Source organism: Archocentrus centrarchus, chromosome 3 (assembly GCF_007364275.1).
Source record: "Archocentrus centrarchus isolate MPI-CPG fArcCen1 chromosome 3, fArcCen1, whole genome shotgun sequence".
NCBI classification, from domain to species: domain Eukaryota; kingdom Metazoa; phylum Chordata; class Actinopteri; order Cichliformes; family Cichlidae; genus Archocentrus; species Archocentrus centrarchus.
The window spans coordinates 1-19182 of record NC_044348.1 but is presented as its reverse complement, the minus strand read 5'-3'; the positions used below and the strand labels follow the sequence as shown (position 1 = coordinate 19182).

The 19182-nt window shown below is 41.6% G+C and overlaps 1 protein-coding gene across 1 annotated transcript; it reads right to left on the bottom strand.

The window, feature by feature from the left end:
• Positions 1-1650: 1650 nt before the first annotated feature.
• ppip5k1a (diphosphoinositol pentakisphosphate kinase 1a) lies at positions 1651-19178 on the bottom strand (the record flags this gene model as incomplete). The annotated part of the gene is made up of 13 exons (XM_030726205.1): positions 1651-3665; positions 5041-5154; positions 5248-5385; positions 7015-7194; positions 7841-7900; positions 11557-11619; positions 14029-14154; positions 16003-16096; positions 16473-16613; positions 16709-16837; positions 18474-18581; positions 18684-18798; positions 19003-19178. Coding segments are annotated over 13 exons (2082 nt in total), but the record flags the coding sequence as incomplete, so codon positions are not given.
• Positions 19179-19182: the final 4 nt, after the last annotated feature.

Below are 19182 nucleotides of genomic sequence, written 5' to 3'. Positions count from 1 at the left end.
ACCAGAAAAATCTAACAATAAAAATGTATTAGGTTCTTTTTGGAAATGAGATGCCACAACCTGACAGACTGGTGGGCTGAACATTCTATTGGCTGTGCTTTGGCAGGCCATAGAGCTATGGACTACCCGTGTACCTGCAGTGGTTGCTGCCAGATGGAGGCATTTCATTCTTTTCTCCTGTACATGCTTCCATCTGCTCCCTACTTACACTACAGATCACAAGCATCATAGTCCATGGGGACTCCTGCCTGAACTCAGCTGCCAGCCTGTCCATCACCATTGCCAACAAGAAGGGGCTCGGAGTTGATCCCCGATGTTACTCCAGCTGCACACTTTGACCACTGTCCTTAAACATGTCCTCACATATTTCTGAGAGCTTGCACTGATGCTTTTAACTTTACTTAAAATAATCAAGATCCAAAGGTATGAAACTAGAGACAAAACCAAAATTCTAAACCAGGGCTCTTCAACTCCAGGCCTCGAGAGCCCCTGTCCTGCAGGTTTTAGATGTGTCCCTGATCCAACACATCTGAATCAAATGGCTGAATTACCTCCTCAGCATGCAGTCAAGTTCTCCAGAGTCCTGCTAATGACTTCTATATTTGACTCAGGTGTGTTGAAGCAGAGAGACATCTAAAACCTGCAGGACAGGGGCTCTCGAGGCCTGGAGTTGAAGAGCCCTGTTCTAAACCATCCATCCATCCAGCTTCTTCCACTTATGCAATTTACAGTTACTGGGGGAGCTGGAGCCCATCCCAGTTGTCCCAAGACAATTTAAATTAATGTACATTTCTTAATACTATTGTTCTGTGAATATGCCAGTGTATCTTCAGTCCTGTGCTAATGTATCATTGCAGAAGCAGAAACAAAACAATGGCAAATAATACTGAATGGTGGAATATTGTTTGTTTCATGTACTAATCGGATGAATGCTACAGTCTCCCATTATCGTTCCACACTGCACTCATCTCAACACCACAATTGCATATTATTTAACATTACACCATCTTCTTGATGTTTTCAATTGAAATAGTTTAGTAAAAACAGTTTAGTGTTTTGTGCTCTAGGAACCCATCGGCTAATGTCCCATCAGGGCCCAATGGCCAACATTCTGGACTTCTGATGTAGCCAGCCAACAATCGGGCTGAGACATCCTCTTCCTGTGTGCCAGACATATTTTAAGTGATCCAGAGAAATTAAACAACCAAAGAAGCTAAATTAGTATCGGATGATAGTTGTTAGTGTTGAGATTTCATAATGCAATCCCTCTTTTGCTTACAACACAGACCGTTTGGCTGCGTGGAACTTCAGTCTGTTTAAATGTGACAGTGAGGAGTAAAATGGAAGCAGCCGATACCAAAAATCATGTCCTTTGCCTACAGATTCTTCACATGCACACACCTAAAATAGACAAAGCTTAAAGCTTTTCTCAGAATTATCGCTTCTAATAGAATTTTACATTTTTCGGAAACACCCTCAGAACTAGACACTTGTTCCAAAAAAGGTCCTTCATCTCAAAATTTGGACTGAAAAAAAAAAAAAACAACAACCCCCCCCCCCCCAAAAACCCTGCATACTAGAAATAAGTCAGATAAGTGTGTAAATGAACCCATTATACACAAAAAAATGCGAGCTTAGGAAACGAGCACATTGGTATCATGTTTTTATTCTGTACACACAGACAGGTCGGAGTTTCACAAACCTTTAGTCATGGCTTTCACCTGCAGTACTTTGTGATGTCACATGAAACCGGACTGAAACACAGAATTGCACATCAGCGTCCTCGCCTACCTGAATAGTTTCTCGAGCACGTGTGCACGCCTCCACGCACACAGCTGCTACATATCTGGTTGCCAGATTAAAAGCACACTGAACGTAAAATGCCCGTCCTGTTTGTTCAGCAATAAAATAAGAGATTAGCTTTCAGATTTTTTTTTCCTGCATCATGTCGTGACTTTACAAAGAAATATACACAATAGTTATGATACAATTACATATCTGGTGTATGGATATTAAAAATACAAACTTTTTGTTTAAGATGCAGTTTCAAAATAAATATTTTCTCTATTATTTCCTACTGATTATATTAAATATCTAATGAGGCTTAAGGACTTTGGCAGTAAGCAGTGCACACGGTTTGACCTGGAGACTGAACACTTACGTTTCACCGGCAGTAATGAGGATTCAGCTGCTGCCACTCAGCTTTAAGTTTCTTTAAAAATCAAACATGCAGTACCACAGAAGCTTGGCACCTGATGGATGCTGCAGACTGAAGAGCAGAAGATTTGATGATTGTATTTTGTAACTCTGCGTTTTATCATAAAAGCAACATGTATTAGCTTTTGTATTGGGTAACAAACGGAAAGCCTGCTGCTCGACTAGCGATGGTTAACCACATCAACGTGCCCTGAAAGCTGGTGCTATGAAAGGCTGTTGATTATGTAGATATACATCCAGCACACGTAACACAATTTAAAGCTCCATTAATCAGTAAATTTATGGTCACAATAAATCACAAGCAGAAAATCAACAAAAACCCAGGTTAATTATTTCATGCCAATTTTCTGCAGCTTTTCAGCCTCATTTAACTCAAGCTTTTAGCTAATAGCACATTTAAGACTCACCTGCTTTGGGGTTTTCTGCCCCCCCAGTGGCTAAAATGATACGATGCTACTTCAAACAAACAGCATACGAGTGACAGTAACAAAAAGCATTTTGATTTAGCTTGACCTTCTACCGAGTTGTTCCATCTTTACACATGGATGGACTGAACCAGAGGACTGAATGGCTCAGTTTCAAAGGCAATGAACAGCATGTACGGCATTGTCATATGATTCTTTAACACAGAGCTGCCCAAGATTACTCATCAGAGTCAATAGGCAAGAGGACCTGTGAGATAAAGGGAAGGCCTGGATGCCTGTAGCTCAGTACAATACTTCGCTGTTCACAATAATGATGATGCCTGTATTGTTGGAGATGCCACCACAGCAGTTTCTGACCTTGATAAAATGTTGCCCCAGTGTTACTCTATGGCTCTGCTGTGTTAGTGGGTCCAACCTCCAGAGCTGTCTCTTGATGTGGGAGGCTTTCTGGACTGTCCATCCACAACTCCATAGACTCCTGGGTATCAAAAAATTCATCAGGTCCCTCTGGAGACTGGGGCGTCTGGGAGCTGGAGCCCGCCTCGCTGCTGCTCTCTCTGAGCTCCAGCAGCACAGGCAGGGAGCCCGGGAGGCAGTAACCCTCCATCCGACCCAGAGAGAGTTCAGCTAATGCTGAGCAGGGAGGCCTGAGGCTGGGATCTGAAACTACACCGTTGGAAGGATCTGCAGCTAATGAAGGCCCTTCTTCCACTTCCAGTGGTGGTTCAGGGTTGTCAGGCTGGTGGTCAATGACTGTGCAGGGCTCAGTATCATCTTCTGGCGAGTTATTTGGAGTCAGGGGGACTTCTGTGAGGTTTGGAACAGGAGAGTCAGTTGGGTCATGGGCGTTTGATGCAACCACAGGAGCCAGCTGAGTAGAAGGGTTTTGAGTCGAGTGGGTTTCCTCACTGCTCTGAGGGGTGAGGGAGATCTTATCACTGAAGCTGAACCTTGGGGAGGTGTCAGCTGTGGTGGGAGAGGATGGCCCAGCACTGGATACTGTACTGGATGGACCGCTGCTGTCTGCAAGGACAGAAAAGAAGGTTTGATCTGCAGAGGAAGGTTATGCACATCAGCCCCAGTGATTCCTGTGGTTTGTATTCAGCATTTTCAGATTATGGTTCACTTTTTCAAACTGATTTCCAATAAAAATAATTAAAAAATGAGTTTCTCTCTCTCTCTCTCTCTACAGTCACCACTCTTTGGGCCATCTAAGTGGTTACAAGTCACAAGTAAAAGCCAATCAATACTGAGCACAGTAGAGAGCATTCAATCTGAAGCAGCTCTGGTGAGCTAGCAGAGCGGTGGTTCAAAGTTAAGGCAGGATATAACACTGAAACTGCAATGAAGTCCTCTCTGCTGACGTTACAGAACCATGATTGTGTTGGTAATAAACTGAACCAAAATGCCCAAACAATACAATCCTTTGCAGTGACACAGAGTGAGTAAAGGCTAGAAACGCTATGACTAACTGGCCTGCAGTCAAGCTACAGGGAGTGGCACTAACAAGTAAACTAAGACCAAATTTAACAGTCTGACTAACACATATGCCTCTGCAGCAGAAGCACATATCCCACAAAAAATGAAGCCCAAACTACTGATAGAAATCAGAAAAAAAAATGATCATAGTTGATAAGGCTATGCTAACAAGATTACACTAATGGCTAAGTTAGCCAGCAACCAAATCAACTGCTGGTAAACCTCGACTTTCACAATAGTTTAAGATATTTTTTTAATAAGGCCATGAAAGTGATAGAAGAGTTAATGAAGCGCAGACGTAACTGCAGGCAATGTTTGTTATATGTAAAAGTGACAGATTTAGAAATACAGACTCATTTTTATCTGCTGTTCTTGTCAGATTGATTTCTAATTAGAGAAACAAGGAAAAACAAAGGATGCATACACAGAAGATAACAGAACAATGACAAAGCCATTACTTCAGAATATTACTGCATTAGTTTACAAGATATATAATATCATTAGGAATTAGAAGTATTCACAGCACAGTTTGAAATGGCTTGTTTCATACTTGTTGTTAATATGCATCACAACTTGTAAAAGTTTTGTTTGACTCTAAGTTTTGACACTAGTTTGTTTCTTACTGCAAATGTACATCAGTACCAATATCAGTTTCCTGAATAACTGGTATGGGTATTGGCCCAAAAAATGCCATATCACTGGATCCTAGTTGGTTCACTGGGTTCTCCAGCAAAAAAAAAAAAAAAAAAAAAAAAAAAAAATCACAGCAACAACAAAGACTAAATTGTGAGCTTAAATTAAAATGGGACAACTTGGATTCCATAAATAATCCCCAGACGTCTGGAAGTGAGACAGCAGAGAAAGGCCAACCTAGAAATGTCAAATCCTGGTGAGATGGAGGATGTGCTGTGATACTCACACCAAGGAGGTCTGTCAGAACGAGATCTGAGAGAGATGGAGGAAGAGAGGACTCTTTGAGGGATGTACGAGTCTACTGATGGCTGGCTGTGGGCATCAAACATGGCTGACAGAGCTACAAAAAGAAAGAAGGATCGGAGGTCAAGTTAAGTGTGGTTATGATGTCTATAAATACAAACATGAGAGCGTCTTTGTGTGTGTTTCTTACCTCTGGTAGTCCTAGTGTGTGGATCCCCTGCATTCTCGCACACACCAGTGAGGAACTCGCTAACCTGTTTCAGAGACAGTGAGTTGTGCAGCGTCTCCAAAGGATAGATGGAGGGCACCATGGAGCAGCCTTCAAAGCCTGCGGCAGAAGAGAGATAGGACGCCCGCAGGCCCATCAGCCCTGAGTCGGCCCAGGGAGTCAGAAGAGCAGGCAGAACCACTTCAGCTGACACCCAACACCACTGCCCCCCAATGCCACCCATACACTACACCTCGAAACAGCGCTCTGAAATCCTGCTCCTGCTCCAGAACAGGCTCTAACCCACTGTGGACTCCTGCCAGCCTCTGCGGTTCATTTCCACGCAGGCAAGTTGCAAAAACCATGCTGGACGCAGAGACAACATGACACCATAATCAAAAAAATGTAACAAGTCTACATATCTCAGACATCTCGCTGCATTTGCAAAAGCAAGCAGGTCGCAAAAAGACATAACGTCAGCCCTTCTGCTCAGTCCTGTTACAGAACTCCAACCGCAGCACGCAGCAGTCAAAGCTGTCCAGACTGCAGCTCAGCCCCGACTCATTATCAAAGGCAATTCATCCACTGTTAGTTCACAACCAAGCCGCATTTCACCAGAGCCGTTCACAATCACAAAGCATCAAACTGCAGCCTGCCTCGGCCTTCTAAAACCTCCAGAGAGGGAGGGTGTTCTGTGCTCATCTGCACAGGGTGGGGGTGAGTGTACGCACATGTACAGCAAACAAGCAGGAATCACATGCTGGTTAAGGTCAGGTAGGAGGGCAACTGGCATTCAAACTGAACCCAAACAGAGAAGCTGACCCCAAATGCACAGCTGAATGTTGTAGATTTATACCAGTCTTTGTATGTTTTGATGAAACATGGAGCTGGATCTAGCTAATATAGGCTGATTAAAACAAACAAAAAAAAAGCTTTAAACCTGAACAGAGTGCAATGCAAAGAGGGTATTGCATCCGTGTCTGCTATATCTAGTATCTGGAGGAATGTGTAGAGAATGTTGTCAGCTCACCTATGGAGGTGTGAATACCTGAGAGTTTGGGTACTTTGGTACAAACTAATCTAACAGTCCTGAGTGGCTGCCAATATTTTTCTCTTCTCCTTATTGAAGTAACTCCAGTAACCGACCAATGAGAATTTGGCTGAATGAGAGCAGTGACCAAAGACCCACCACCTGACTACAGCATTAGTAAACTCATTATGTATTTTTCTTCCTTTTGCAGGGGATTGGACTGTTGGCTAGAAAACACAAAACATTTTAAAACAGTCTGGCATATAGTAATTGTTCAATGTATTTTTAAGACAGTTAATAACACTTAATAAATCATAAAAAAAAGAGAACAACAACCCCAAAAACCCAGAATATTTGGTGTTATTATATGCAACCCTATTTTTGACAGCTTATTATAGCTGAATTGCAAAAACGAGGTATTATCCTAAAAAAGAAATTAAAAACTGAGAAAAGGAAAAAAAAAGGAGGGAGGAAAAAAAAAACCGCTGAGACCTCAGAGAGGAAGGACAGTAGTTGCAAAAATGGCCCCCAAGACCCCCGACTGCTCACACTTCTCCAGCTTGCAATCTGCATAACCACAGAAACAGGCAAGCATGCAGAAACATCAAGAGGCAAAGCATGAGAGTCAACCACAGAACAAGCACAGTCCCAACTAAACCGAGAGCGGTGGCTGAACAGAGCGTGAGGCTGGGGTATGGAGGGCGGGGCCAGGGGCTGACCGTAGAGGTACTCTAGGGGATCGTGGCCGGAGATGAGCCAGTTTCGGAAGAGGCGGAGGTGGTAGGAGCACTGTTGGAGGTGGTGGGCCAGTGCCCGGTCCAGAGAGAGGTGGCGGCCCAGGCTGAGGTCAGTGGAGAAACGCCTCAACAACTGGGCCACATGGTGCTCCTCCAGGGGCTCTAAAGAAGAACAGGGAGAGCGAGAAAGGACAGAGCAGTGGTAGGAGAAGGGAGGGGAGTGGGAGCAGCACAAAAGACATGAAACGATAGGTTTTAAGCAAGGAAGGAGGGAGAGAGAAGTACTGAAGTATGATACAGATGAGAGGAGAAATAAGAGCTTGGTGAGAAAGGGTGGAACAGAGAAAGAGAGGAGGGAGAAGTGTAATGTGTGTATGAGGGTGGTACTCTAAATGAAAAGCAGCAGCCAGCAGCTTCTCCTGGCTGCCACACAGCCAAAGATCAGAAAAAAGCAGCAGATCGTCAAGCACTTTAGTAAAGCTTAAAGCAAGAGGGGAAAAAAGAAAAAGAAAAAAACAAACAAACATATTGCTCCTCTGTAGTATCTCAACATTACTTAAACCAATGATAACATGAACTATGAGAATCCACGAAGGAGCAAGTGTAATAGAGGGCGTTAATGGGAAGCGGCAGAGCCCAAATTTAAGACCACCTCTCCAAAAAAAAAAAAAAAAAAAAAAAAGACAGCAGAAGCAGTTAAATGTGCAACTAAATCTACTGTCCACATCAGGGCCGTCTGATTACGCCGTTCGTTTATACTGCAGCATTTTATGCCAACACAAAACGGCAACGCTGGGGGTGCTCGTACCTGCCGCAGTGCACCAGAGTGATGGGGCCACTGCAGTGGTGGAGGTGTCGTCTTGTGTTCCTGTGGTGAATGATACACTCTATGTAAATAACACCAAAAGAAACCAATTTAGCACGTGGAAAGTATTTGCAATGTGTTTGCAAGGAAGTGGGGTGGTTTTAAATTTGAAATAGACCCAATATTATCCATATTCTTCATCTTTGAGGCTCACACAAACCTGTCACCACAGCATCAACATTTTCTGCCATCACACTAGTTACATGACCGGAAAAAAAAAAAAACTCTTAGCCCAGCTAATAAATCCATATAAAGACTTAGAAAATCCCAACTACATGCCTATTAAATCCATTTAAACCAGTCCCTTGGAGCAGAAGGCCAGAAAAGACAGCTGAGCACACCGACATGTGGTCCATAGCAATATAATGCCTGCTGTTGTGGTAATATCTTAGTGTATATAATCCCCCTCTGTCTCAACATCCATAACAAAGTAGTGAAAAAGAGAGAGAGAGTTTGAATCGAATATTTCCATTTTTGCAAACAACCACATCTGTGCACTGAAATCATATCCATATTTATGAATATAAACACCACTGACCAATGTTTCTTTAGGAACAGACACAGGAGATGGGATGAACGATGCCTTAACCCTTCCCCAGTTTGCCAGTAAGAGCTGATCCTGGTTTGCTCAGGTGTGACTGAACGGGCAAACCAGGAGAAACCTCACAGGTTGCAAATCACCGCGGCTCAGCTCAGAGGAGAAGAAGAGAAGACACTGACTTACTGTTGGTGAGCTCAGTTCACATCCTCTACCATAATGACAACAGTTGTATATTTTATGTGTGTACACATGCACACAAGTGCACTCACACACGCACACATCTACTGGGAGGAGGGGGGGGAAAACAAAAAAACAAAAAAAAACAAAACAAAAAACACACACACTGAATTATTGGGGTAATGGTGATCAGTTTACAAATTGTATGCAGGATGTTAAACAGGGTTCCCACCCTTGGTTCCTGAGGCTCTTTACATTATTCTCCTGCTTCTTAAAATCAGGGACATGCAGAAGGCGGGACGATACATCCAAAGTTTACAAGCTTGATAAATGCACTGCAGCTTTTACTTTTAACTTACTGAGATTACAGTCAAAAATGAGCCGTCCTCTGCTATAGAATACACTGTAATGTATCAGTGTTACAGTGTTAACACAAAGCCTGATGGCACTAGATTTGACAGATGTTTACCAGTCAGAAGTCACCTTTGTGTTTTCCAGAAATGATGCTATGTAGGAACATAAAATGATCTTTTACCCATCAGCTCCCTCATATAAAGTCTGCATGGCATCTGATTGCACTGATGCAAGAATAAAACATCAGGTGTATCCGCAGCTAGCAAGTGCACTGATCCATTTTTTTCCCAGCTTCCCATATGCAGATGTTTTGGCTTCTGTTTAAACAGCGCACTGATCTATAACCAGTGTTACATTAATTAGCTGTAGGAAGCGACTGGGAATCACTCTTTTATGTGCAAGGGTTCCAACACGGCTCTCCGGTGGCCCTACGCACAGCTTTGCAGACTGTTGTCTTGTTGTAGCTGTCTCCTGCCACCAGGGGACAGTGTCAAAAACAACCTTGCTTGTGCCGGTTGTAGGTCCAGAGAAGTGTGAAATTACAACATACAAAAAAACTCAGGTGAAACTGAGTGTTAAAACCGATGTCCACTGCACCCACTATCTGTGCTTCTTATGCTCCATTTTGTGATCTTTGTTCTGTTTTCCCCTTCGCTTCTCTGCTGTTGCTCTTTTCCCTGTTCCTGCCCACTTTCAACACATATGCATAGCGTCGTCTATATGAAGCTATGTGTTGCTCGGTTTTTGGAAGATTGCGCAGGAGCATGTTTGCATGGGTTGAAAAATCGTAGGTTCTGCACAGGCAAAAACGGACACAGTCGTGGTACCAGAAATTAAGCATAAGCCAAAACCAGGCTTGGCTTATACATTGTTTTCCCAACATACTGAACTGGGTTTAGATAGTAAAATATTAAATGCTAACAGGCCCAAAATAAATCAAGTGAGAAATTTAAAAAATGATTCGTCTCATTAACTGTTTGCACTAGTCTCCTGTCAGCTCAGTGTAAGAGTATTACTGCTACATACTGCTGTCATCTGACAAACACATCCATGTGAAATTAAGCTGAGAAGATCCAGGTGACATGACAATCCTAACTGGGTTGACAACAACATGTTGTGTTCCTATGAGTGCGATAAAATCTTCCTAACACGTGCTACACTGAAGATGACGCCAGACAGCGAGCGTGCGTGCGATCGAGATGAGCTGTCAGGAAAAGCGTCGCTGGAGCTTTTCAGTTGTTTCATGGCAAGTGTGAAAAAAAGCCTTCAAACTGCTAATCCTTTGTTGCCCTTCCATGCTACGTTAGCGCTCCTGTTGCTGAAGCGTGGCAAAGTAAAAACAGAACACAACTGAAGCAATCTAGATTTCTGAGTCAGGACAGGACTGACAGCACACAGTACAATTCAAATATTGCTAGGCGCATACCCACCAAAAAGCGTTCATCCTATTCCCTAACTCTATTCTACTCTGGCAGCTCCCTCACCTGAACCAAATAAAGGATTTTCAGTAGTGATGTGGACCCATGTCCTGTTGTCTGCTACATGTAGGAAAGGACAAGCTTTCCTACAGTGTCCCAGACAACATCCCAGCAGACGATGTCCCACCGTGAGTGTCTGGATAGTTTCCAGAGTTCTACTTAATACTCTGGCTGGTAAACATCTAACTGGTTTTAATTAGCTGAACAGGAATTGTGGTGTTTTTGACCCGTAATAAATGATTCTGCTTCATTTCTGAGCCTTCTTTGTCTTTTGCAAGTCCTCAAAACTTTTTGAAATCCAATATTAAATAAAAACAGTCCTTTGATAAGTCAGGGCTGATGTTAAAAAAAAACCAAAAAAAAAAAAAAAACAACAAAAAAACAAAATCATTGATGTTGACATTCAGAGGCACTTTTTTTCCAACTGGCCCAGTGATTTCAAACCTGAGAGTCTTCTGGTCCTGGCCAAACTAAATCAGCATCTGCGGGCATTTTCACATCAACTACAGTAATATAATAAACACAGTAAACTGATATGTGATGTAAACAGAAGGCAAACTGCAGTGCTGCAGAGGTTTTGAAGTCTACTTCCCTTCCTCATGTACTCAGAAGATTTGCTTAGGGCAGAAATTCCTCCTCTACTTGGTAGTTTGTATCCATCCTATGAAGTTGGAGACCAAATGGGAAGTAGACCAGCAATAAAAGTTAATAAAAGGTGATGTTATTTTATATATTTTTTAAAGGGTACATGGCTGTGAGGCCTTTGTAAAATTCTCTGACATTCCCTGTCTCAGTATTTATTTTTATGTATTTTACAAATTTAGTGACTAGTGGGAACCCTGGTTAGAAAGAGAATGTCAGGTAGTGTTAGAAAAGTAAGAGTTTAAAGCGTATGGGTAAACAAAAAATAATTAAAATAATTAGGAAAAAAATAATAGAAAAAATAGAAACCTGGAATGCTGGAGGGCCATGTGGAAAAAAAAAAACTAACCAAAAAGGAACAATAAAAAAATCCAAGGCCAAAAAAAAAAAAAAAAAAAAAAAAAGTTTGAAGACATGCAAGACAAAGGTAGGTGAAGTGGAAAAATACTTGAAAGAAGCAGACGTACCATTAGTCGGATGCTTTGCAAACGACACAGAAAATCGTTTTACTGCCGGCATTGACAACAACTCTGAGGAAATAAAAAAAATAAAAATAAATCACTATGTTACTATGAGCCACAGTAAATTATATATTAGGTTTGATCACTCCTTGTTCTTTTCTAATGCGGGCGCAATGAAGAAAAGACCCGTCAACAACTACAAATGTGTTAGGAATCAGTTAGTGTTCCAGTTTATGGAGGAGCCCTAACTGAAGGTGCTGTTAAAACAGAAAGTTGATGGTTAAAGATGTCTGAAGATGGCTGTGGGCCAAAATGCTGGCACAGCATCTTCTAATTAAGTGAAATGAAATGATTTTAAAACATATAAAAACAAGCCCAGTAATCAGGACTAAATGCTGCTTTCAGTTTTTCCTTCAAATCTAATTGTGACAAGCTAAAGGACAAAAGTATATTCTGACTGGGTTGTGTTTAACAATTTCAAAACAACTACTGAATCTGACCTATATTACGATGTTTGAGCTTGGCAAAAAATAAAAAAATAAAAAATACAAATATGAAACCGACACTGCACTCACAGAGGAGCATCCACTGACATGTCACCATCTGGAATCAATGGTTGCACTGAAAATAGAATGGTTCCTGATGACAAGATGGATGACAAAAGACCAACAGCAGCGCCTAAATGTGAGACAACCAGGAGGATGGATGCCATATGATACCGCACTGACACCTACTGGACAAACTGACAGACACTGATGTCGGCCACAGCAACATGACCAAACGCGGTGGCCACACTTCTGATGCATCACTGAGATTTGAATGTTATTTTTCTTTTCACGTGCAGGATTATTAAAACAATGTTTGTACAACAAAGCACAGCTACAGCCCTGACTTCCAGATTCAATCAGCAGAGGGCCTGAAGAACATTACCTTTCTAAGCTTGTCATATTTTTTTCATTAGGGTTCTATTAAATCTATAGCTCAGCTGACTTAATGTATAGATTTTTGGATCACTTGAAACTTAACAGGAAATCGATACATGGGTCTGCAAAGGAAACATGGGAGGGCTTTTTTTTTGAACGAGGGGCAGCTGGCTGCTTACTGATGAACTCTTTTCTGTTTCTTGAGGAGATATACAGAAACATGATAAACAAAAAAAACTTACAAACCCCATTTCCAAAAACAGAAAAAAAAAAAAGTTGGTATACTGTGTAAAATGGGTCATCCAGCATGACCAATCCAGCACTGGGAGAATGACGGACCAGGGAGACATATTCTTGGAGGGTCACACAGACTTCCACATGCTAGCCAACTGTACCCTTGTTGCTATTTGGTCCCTGGATGAAACCCTCAAACCTGCTGTCAGCCCTTATGCTGGTGTGTTCTTCCTGGAGCAGGGCAAAGCCCGGCTTCATGTGGCCAGTGAGTGGAGAGCGCTCGCTCTCACTGTTCCCCTTGACAACCTTTGGGATGTTATGTATCAGTGCATTCTAATCCACCAAACACCACCAAAGGCAGGCCAGGAGCTCACTGATGCCCTGATCCAGATCTGGGAAAAGATCTTCCAGAACACCCTCTGTCACCCTCTGGCCATATACACCACTGAACCACAGCACGACATAAGCTGGATCAACCTGTGATTTCAATGTTTATCTCTGATTTTTGGTGATTTTGAGGGTTGATGATTATAGTTTCCAGTGTTACATTATTTTCTTCCTAATCAATTACACAATATAATTCATTTTTTGAGAAGTAAATTACTTAATTAACCATCTACTGACTCATTTAATTAGCTGTGACGTTCCATCAGGTCATTTTTAAATGAGTTTAAATGTTTTGCATTTTGTTTTTAACTGACATTCTACAAAGCATCCCAACTTTTTCTTTTGGAAACAGAGGTGTAAGACTCCACAAACCAAGAAACATTAACTCTACTACACTACCGTACGATTCTGAAATATATCCTGGAAAAATAATTTTAAAGCAGGCGTGCTAATCTGGGTAAATCTTCTTGCATTTCCTGTTGCGTGCTCAGCACAAATTAAACAGTCGATATGTGACTGGAAGTTTTCATTTGGCCTGATGAAGGAATCCTAATACGAAGCACATTGATTTTACTCAAAGCAGTATGGGGGGAAAAAAGATTCAAGTGGATATGGTGACTAGAATGAATATGGAGTCAACAAAAATATGACTAAAATGTAAAAGTAATAATAAAAAAAAAAAAAAAACAAACTCCCCAAAAAACTATTATATACATGTATGAGCATACATGATATTTGTCCCAGTCCAATGACTGTTTTCGCCTAACTACTGTAATGAATCCATTTTAAACATATTTAATGTTTAAGTGATCATCTTTCAGGAGATCATTGTAGGTCAAACATACATATTTTACACATTACAACAAGGAGGAGATGTGTACTGATTTGCTGTTGTCCTGTGCAGGTTTGTGAAGGCGCGCGATATCAAACATACCGTCTTTGTAGGACAGACTGCCGGTGGAGAATTTTTTGCGGTGTGCGCGTGCGTAGTCCTGCAGGTTGGGGGCACTAGAGGACCCACCTAGGACAGTGGTGCTGAAGAGCCCAGCGCACTGAGAGCCTGTGAGGGGGGCGGGGGCTGGGTTAGTCACTACTACATAACATGCTGTTACTCAAACAACTGACCAAAAAGAAACAGAGAGAAAAAGACAGACAAGCAGAAACAAGGACTCACAGAAGATCATGCAATCTGCAGCCTAGAAAGAGGCCGTAGAATTTTTTTAAATCAACAACTACTAATTAAGCCATGAGGATGAAACATCTGATCTGACACCCCATCACAGGTTTTCTTAGTATTTTGCAATACAATTAGAGAGGACCTACTAGGCCTTTGTTTTCTATCACATATATAATATTATAATGGTGGAAGCTCATAAAATATGCAAAGTTTCAAATGAGAATGCCCTGAGAGTCAAAACCTGAGAATTCAGACTTCTCAAAATGCTCAGTTTGAGATGTTTGTTTTCTACTATTGGCTCCGTATGATGTCTTAGAGAGGGGATATCCTAATAGAGTCACCTCAGGCATACAACTCAGAGGCAGACAATCAGAAGAAAGCTACCTTAAAGTGGAAAGGAAGGGAGCTTCAGAAAGTAGATAAACTGAGGGTCTGTATAAGAAGATTGAAACTGTGACTCATCCAAAGCTACTCTAGGACACTCCAAAGCTAAAAAAATTTACGTATAAATCTGTAATTAATTGTAGAATTCCCATTCTCTCTTCCCCCTGACTTATTTAATTCCTACATTTCTCAGATTGCTTTAACAATAATAGAACATTAACAGAACACCAATGAGTCATACAGGAAGAGGAAAGAGTTTAAACTGCATCCACACTGGAACCAATTTGCTCAACGCGCATCGCTTTGAAGCTGATGGTTGATCGCTTGTGGACATTCCAAGCTCGAATTGCCTAATGAATTTACTACAAGATCATCTGTCAATCAACAGTATTCCACACTCTCATCACTTTAATCACTCGCCTGGAAGTTGAGAAAAATTTATCTCAGGTCCCGAATACTTAATATTGCCAGCAGATATTTTGAAGTCATTTATTTTCTGTGGTCTGTGATCATCACCATGTTGCTTAAAAATCGTTTCCAGTGCAGATGCAGTCTAAGAAAATTCAGAAGGATTAACACCAAAACCTGGCATTATCCATGATGACTTCAGCTCAGACTCTATCTGGGCCCGATGTCATTCCAAAACAGAATGACAAAGGAGGATGGATTTTTCAACAGAGCTCAGCAGCTCCACAGTCAATCACTGAAGTTGGCATAAAGGTGGAGAAAGATCTGAGGCTTACTGTGATGGAAAGATGGATGCAGCAAAATGTTAACCTTTATGGACCTGCCTAAAGGCTGCCATTATAATATCTGAAGATTCCACTGATACAAATTTTCATCATATTTAGTTTGTATGAATGGAGCAGAAACAACCTTAAAATAATTTCAGTTCTGTAAGCAAAAACAACTGTTTATTAAAATCATGTCACAAACACTTAACAGTATCTCATGTTTTATATATATAAAAAAATATATAAAAATATATAAAGTCATTATAAGTGATTTATGCAGAATTCATTTTATTTCAGGATGACGATCATCTCTGCCCTGGGAACTAGGCCATCTTGCTGCAGAGAGATGGTTTACCTCTGAATACTGATGAAGTTACAAACCTGCAAAATGTGCAGCTCTAAAAGTTCATTTAAAAAAAATCTCCATCTGATGTAAAGACCAGCTGCTTGCACGCTTTTCCCAGTGCAGTGGAAACAGCTCTCATGCTGTGTTATTTCTATTAATAAGAATGTCTTCCCAGGATAAAAACTGTTGTAATGATAGCTGTAACCCAAGCTTCCCACTCAGTCATTTCACACAGTTACCACGGCAACAGAGCATTATGGCACCTACCTAATCCACTTTGTTTCATCTCGGGGGAATGACGAGAGCAGAGCGAGAAGAGGCGGTAGCTGCCTACTTTGGAGGAAGAGGTTTCCGAAAGGACCTGGTAAAAAAAAACAAAAAAACACACACACACCATTCAGAGGCTGGTAACATGTAGGTACCACAAGCATATACGTATTTGTTATATACGCACCACTGCTACTTTATATATAGAAATATAACCTTCGATGAGAGACTAAAACCACAGAAAATAAGCCTGAGTATAAAACAGAGTGTTTACAAGTAGCAACTTAAAAGACCCACTTTCTCTGTAGAGCTTACATGCAGCAGACATGATTTCAGTTGTAGTACTGTAACTGTGCAAGTCTATGGCCAAAAAACACTGAAACAGTATAAAAAAAACAACAAAAAAACCCTATTATGGTGCACAGAGTCTGCTTCTTTCTACAACTCACTGCATTACGTGTGAGTCTCACCTCCATGGATCCAGTCTTATGGTTGCGAATAAGTGGGGACTTCCTCTGAATGGTGATTGGCTCAGACAGTGGCACAGCCCGGTCAGTTTCATCCCGCGAGAGGTCCTCCAGGCTGCTGGGGTCAGGTGGTTTTTGCCCATTCTAAATAGAGCAGACATACTGTGTAAAACTAACTGCAAAAGGTGCCATCTACAGAACAATAACAAGGAAGAGAAAACTCTTCGATGCAACCCCACCTGCCGTGCTACCTCTGCAGAGGCGGGTCTGAAGCCAAAGCCGGTGGGAGCATTCTCCTCCTCCTCAACACCTTTCACACCAGGACTGAAGTGAAGCTCTACATGGAAGCGTTCCTCAGAGGAGAGGTCCTTTAGTAAGACAAAGTTATTTATTAGAAATTTGTAATTACTACTCCCTATGATTGTTGAATTTTATTTTTCTGAATAACTTCCTATGAAAAGTTAAAAAAAAAAAAAATTAATGAGAATTTCTTTTTAAACTCTGCATCTCAAAATTTTAATACCATCAAAGAAAAAGAAAAAACATTTTTTGGTACTTGTGACTAAGAAGATTATGGTGTATAGTTCATGAAAAAAAGCCACAGAAGGCTTAATGAACTGTCACTACTGAAAAGGCTGGCTTTTCACAGAGCGCTGTATGAAGGTATACTAATGGAAAACTGACTGGAAGGAAAAAGTGTGGCAGGATAAGGTGCACAAGCAACAAGGATGACCACAGCCTTGAGAGGATCGTCAAGAAGAGTGGATTCAAGAACTTGGGAGTTTCACACAGAGTGGACTGAGGCTGGTGTCAGAGCATCAAGAACCACCACACACAGATGTCTTCAGGAAAGAGGCCACAACTGTTGCATTTTTTAATATCAAGCCACCCTGAACCAGAGCCAATGTTAGAACCTGACTAAAGAGAAACAGAACTGAACTTGCTCAGTGATTGAAAGGCTCTTTTCAGATTAGAGTACATTTTACATTTCAAATGGAAAGTCTCAGAGCCTGGAGGAAGACTGGAGAGACACAAAATCGAATGGGTTTGCAGTCCAGTGTGAAGTTTCTGCAGTCTGTGATGATTTTGGGCACCATGTCATCTGCTGGCATTTGTGTTTTATCAAGTTCAAAGTCAACAGAGCCATCTAGCAGGAGATTTTAAGAGCATGTCCCGCTTCCATCTGCTCGTAAACTTTATAGAGCTGCTGAGTTCCTTTTCCAGCAGGATTTAGCACCTGCCCAAATAGTTTGCTGACCATGTTATTACTGTGGTTGATCAGCCAGCCAACTTGCTTGACCTGATCCCCACAGAGTCTCTATGGGATGTCATCAAGATGAGAAACACCCAACCCAAAAATATAGACGAGCTGAAAGCCACTATCAAAACAAACCCGGGCTTCAATACCACCTCAGCAGCCCCACATGCTGAGTGCCTCCATGCTATATTGCACTGATGCAGTAATTCATGGTAAAATTAACACACTTTTTGGTTGGACATTTCTGTATTGTAAATCCTTTTCAGACTGATCTTACAAATATTTTGAGATACTGGATTTCTGATTTTCATGAGCTGTAAACCCTGCACAACACACTAGCAGCTACCAGGTATTAGTCTAGTGAAGCGTCGATGGGGCGGTGCAATTAGTTCCTGGTCTGCAAACAGGAGAAACATGTCAAGATAAGGAATATACACCAGTGAAACAGTTCTGTGTTAAAGTTCTTCAAAAAGAAAGTAATGTGAGTTCCAGTGGAAAGCTCACCATGTGAAGCCAGCATGACAAGTCCAACAACTACGTGCAGTCATTTGCGACCTGTCTGAGGTGAGGCGGAATCTCACTGCTCTTAGCATATAGCTTGAAAAATAATTAACTATATGTCTAACAAAAAAATGGGCAGACTATCAGATTTTACCACATGACACAATGTCATGGAGGCCATGTGCAGAAGCAGCTGTGAAACACAATTAATAAAGAACCCAAGGAAAAAAAAACAACAACACTACCTTATTGTTGTCCTCATACAGCATGATGACAATCTGAGTCATGTAGTTGAGTTCGGAGACAGCACTGAGGTAATCCATGGCACGCTTCCACTGCTGGTCCTTCTCCTCCTGTTGCAAACAGATGTTATACAGGCGCACAGAAGATATTATTTTCAGCTTTGAACCCCCTCTGAAAACATTCAAAGCTCAGCGACATCCGTATTTGCTCACATCAAGCAAGCCCCCATAGCGGAAAATGCTGAGCAGGGAGTGGACATGGCTCTCACTGGTGAAATATAAACGGGTCCGGACGTGGCGTCCAGGAGACATCACCCCTCGAGAGTACCTGCAAACATACAACTCAAGTCAAATCCAAAAATTTTCCACAGTCAGTCAAAACACTATATTCCACAATAAATCATTCCGTGGAGTTTAAAATCACATGTTCTCTATCCCAGTGGTTCCCAAAGTCAAGAGTGCTGCTGCCCACTTAAAAACCAGAAAATCCCACACTTTGGGAACCACTGCTCTATCCTAATCTTAGACTCACAGAGGGTGCAGTTTGTTGACAGACTCATCCTCATGGGTCCTCTGCAGGTCAAGTTGGATCTTTCTGACCAGTGGGAGGCAGTAGGCGTATGCTATGTCCAGTTTCTCCACTTTATTTATGCCATATTCCTGCAAAAAAACAAAAAACAAAAAAAAAAAAAACAGGCAGATGTGCTCAACA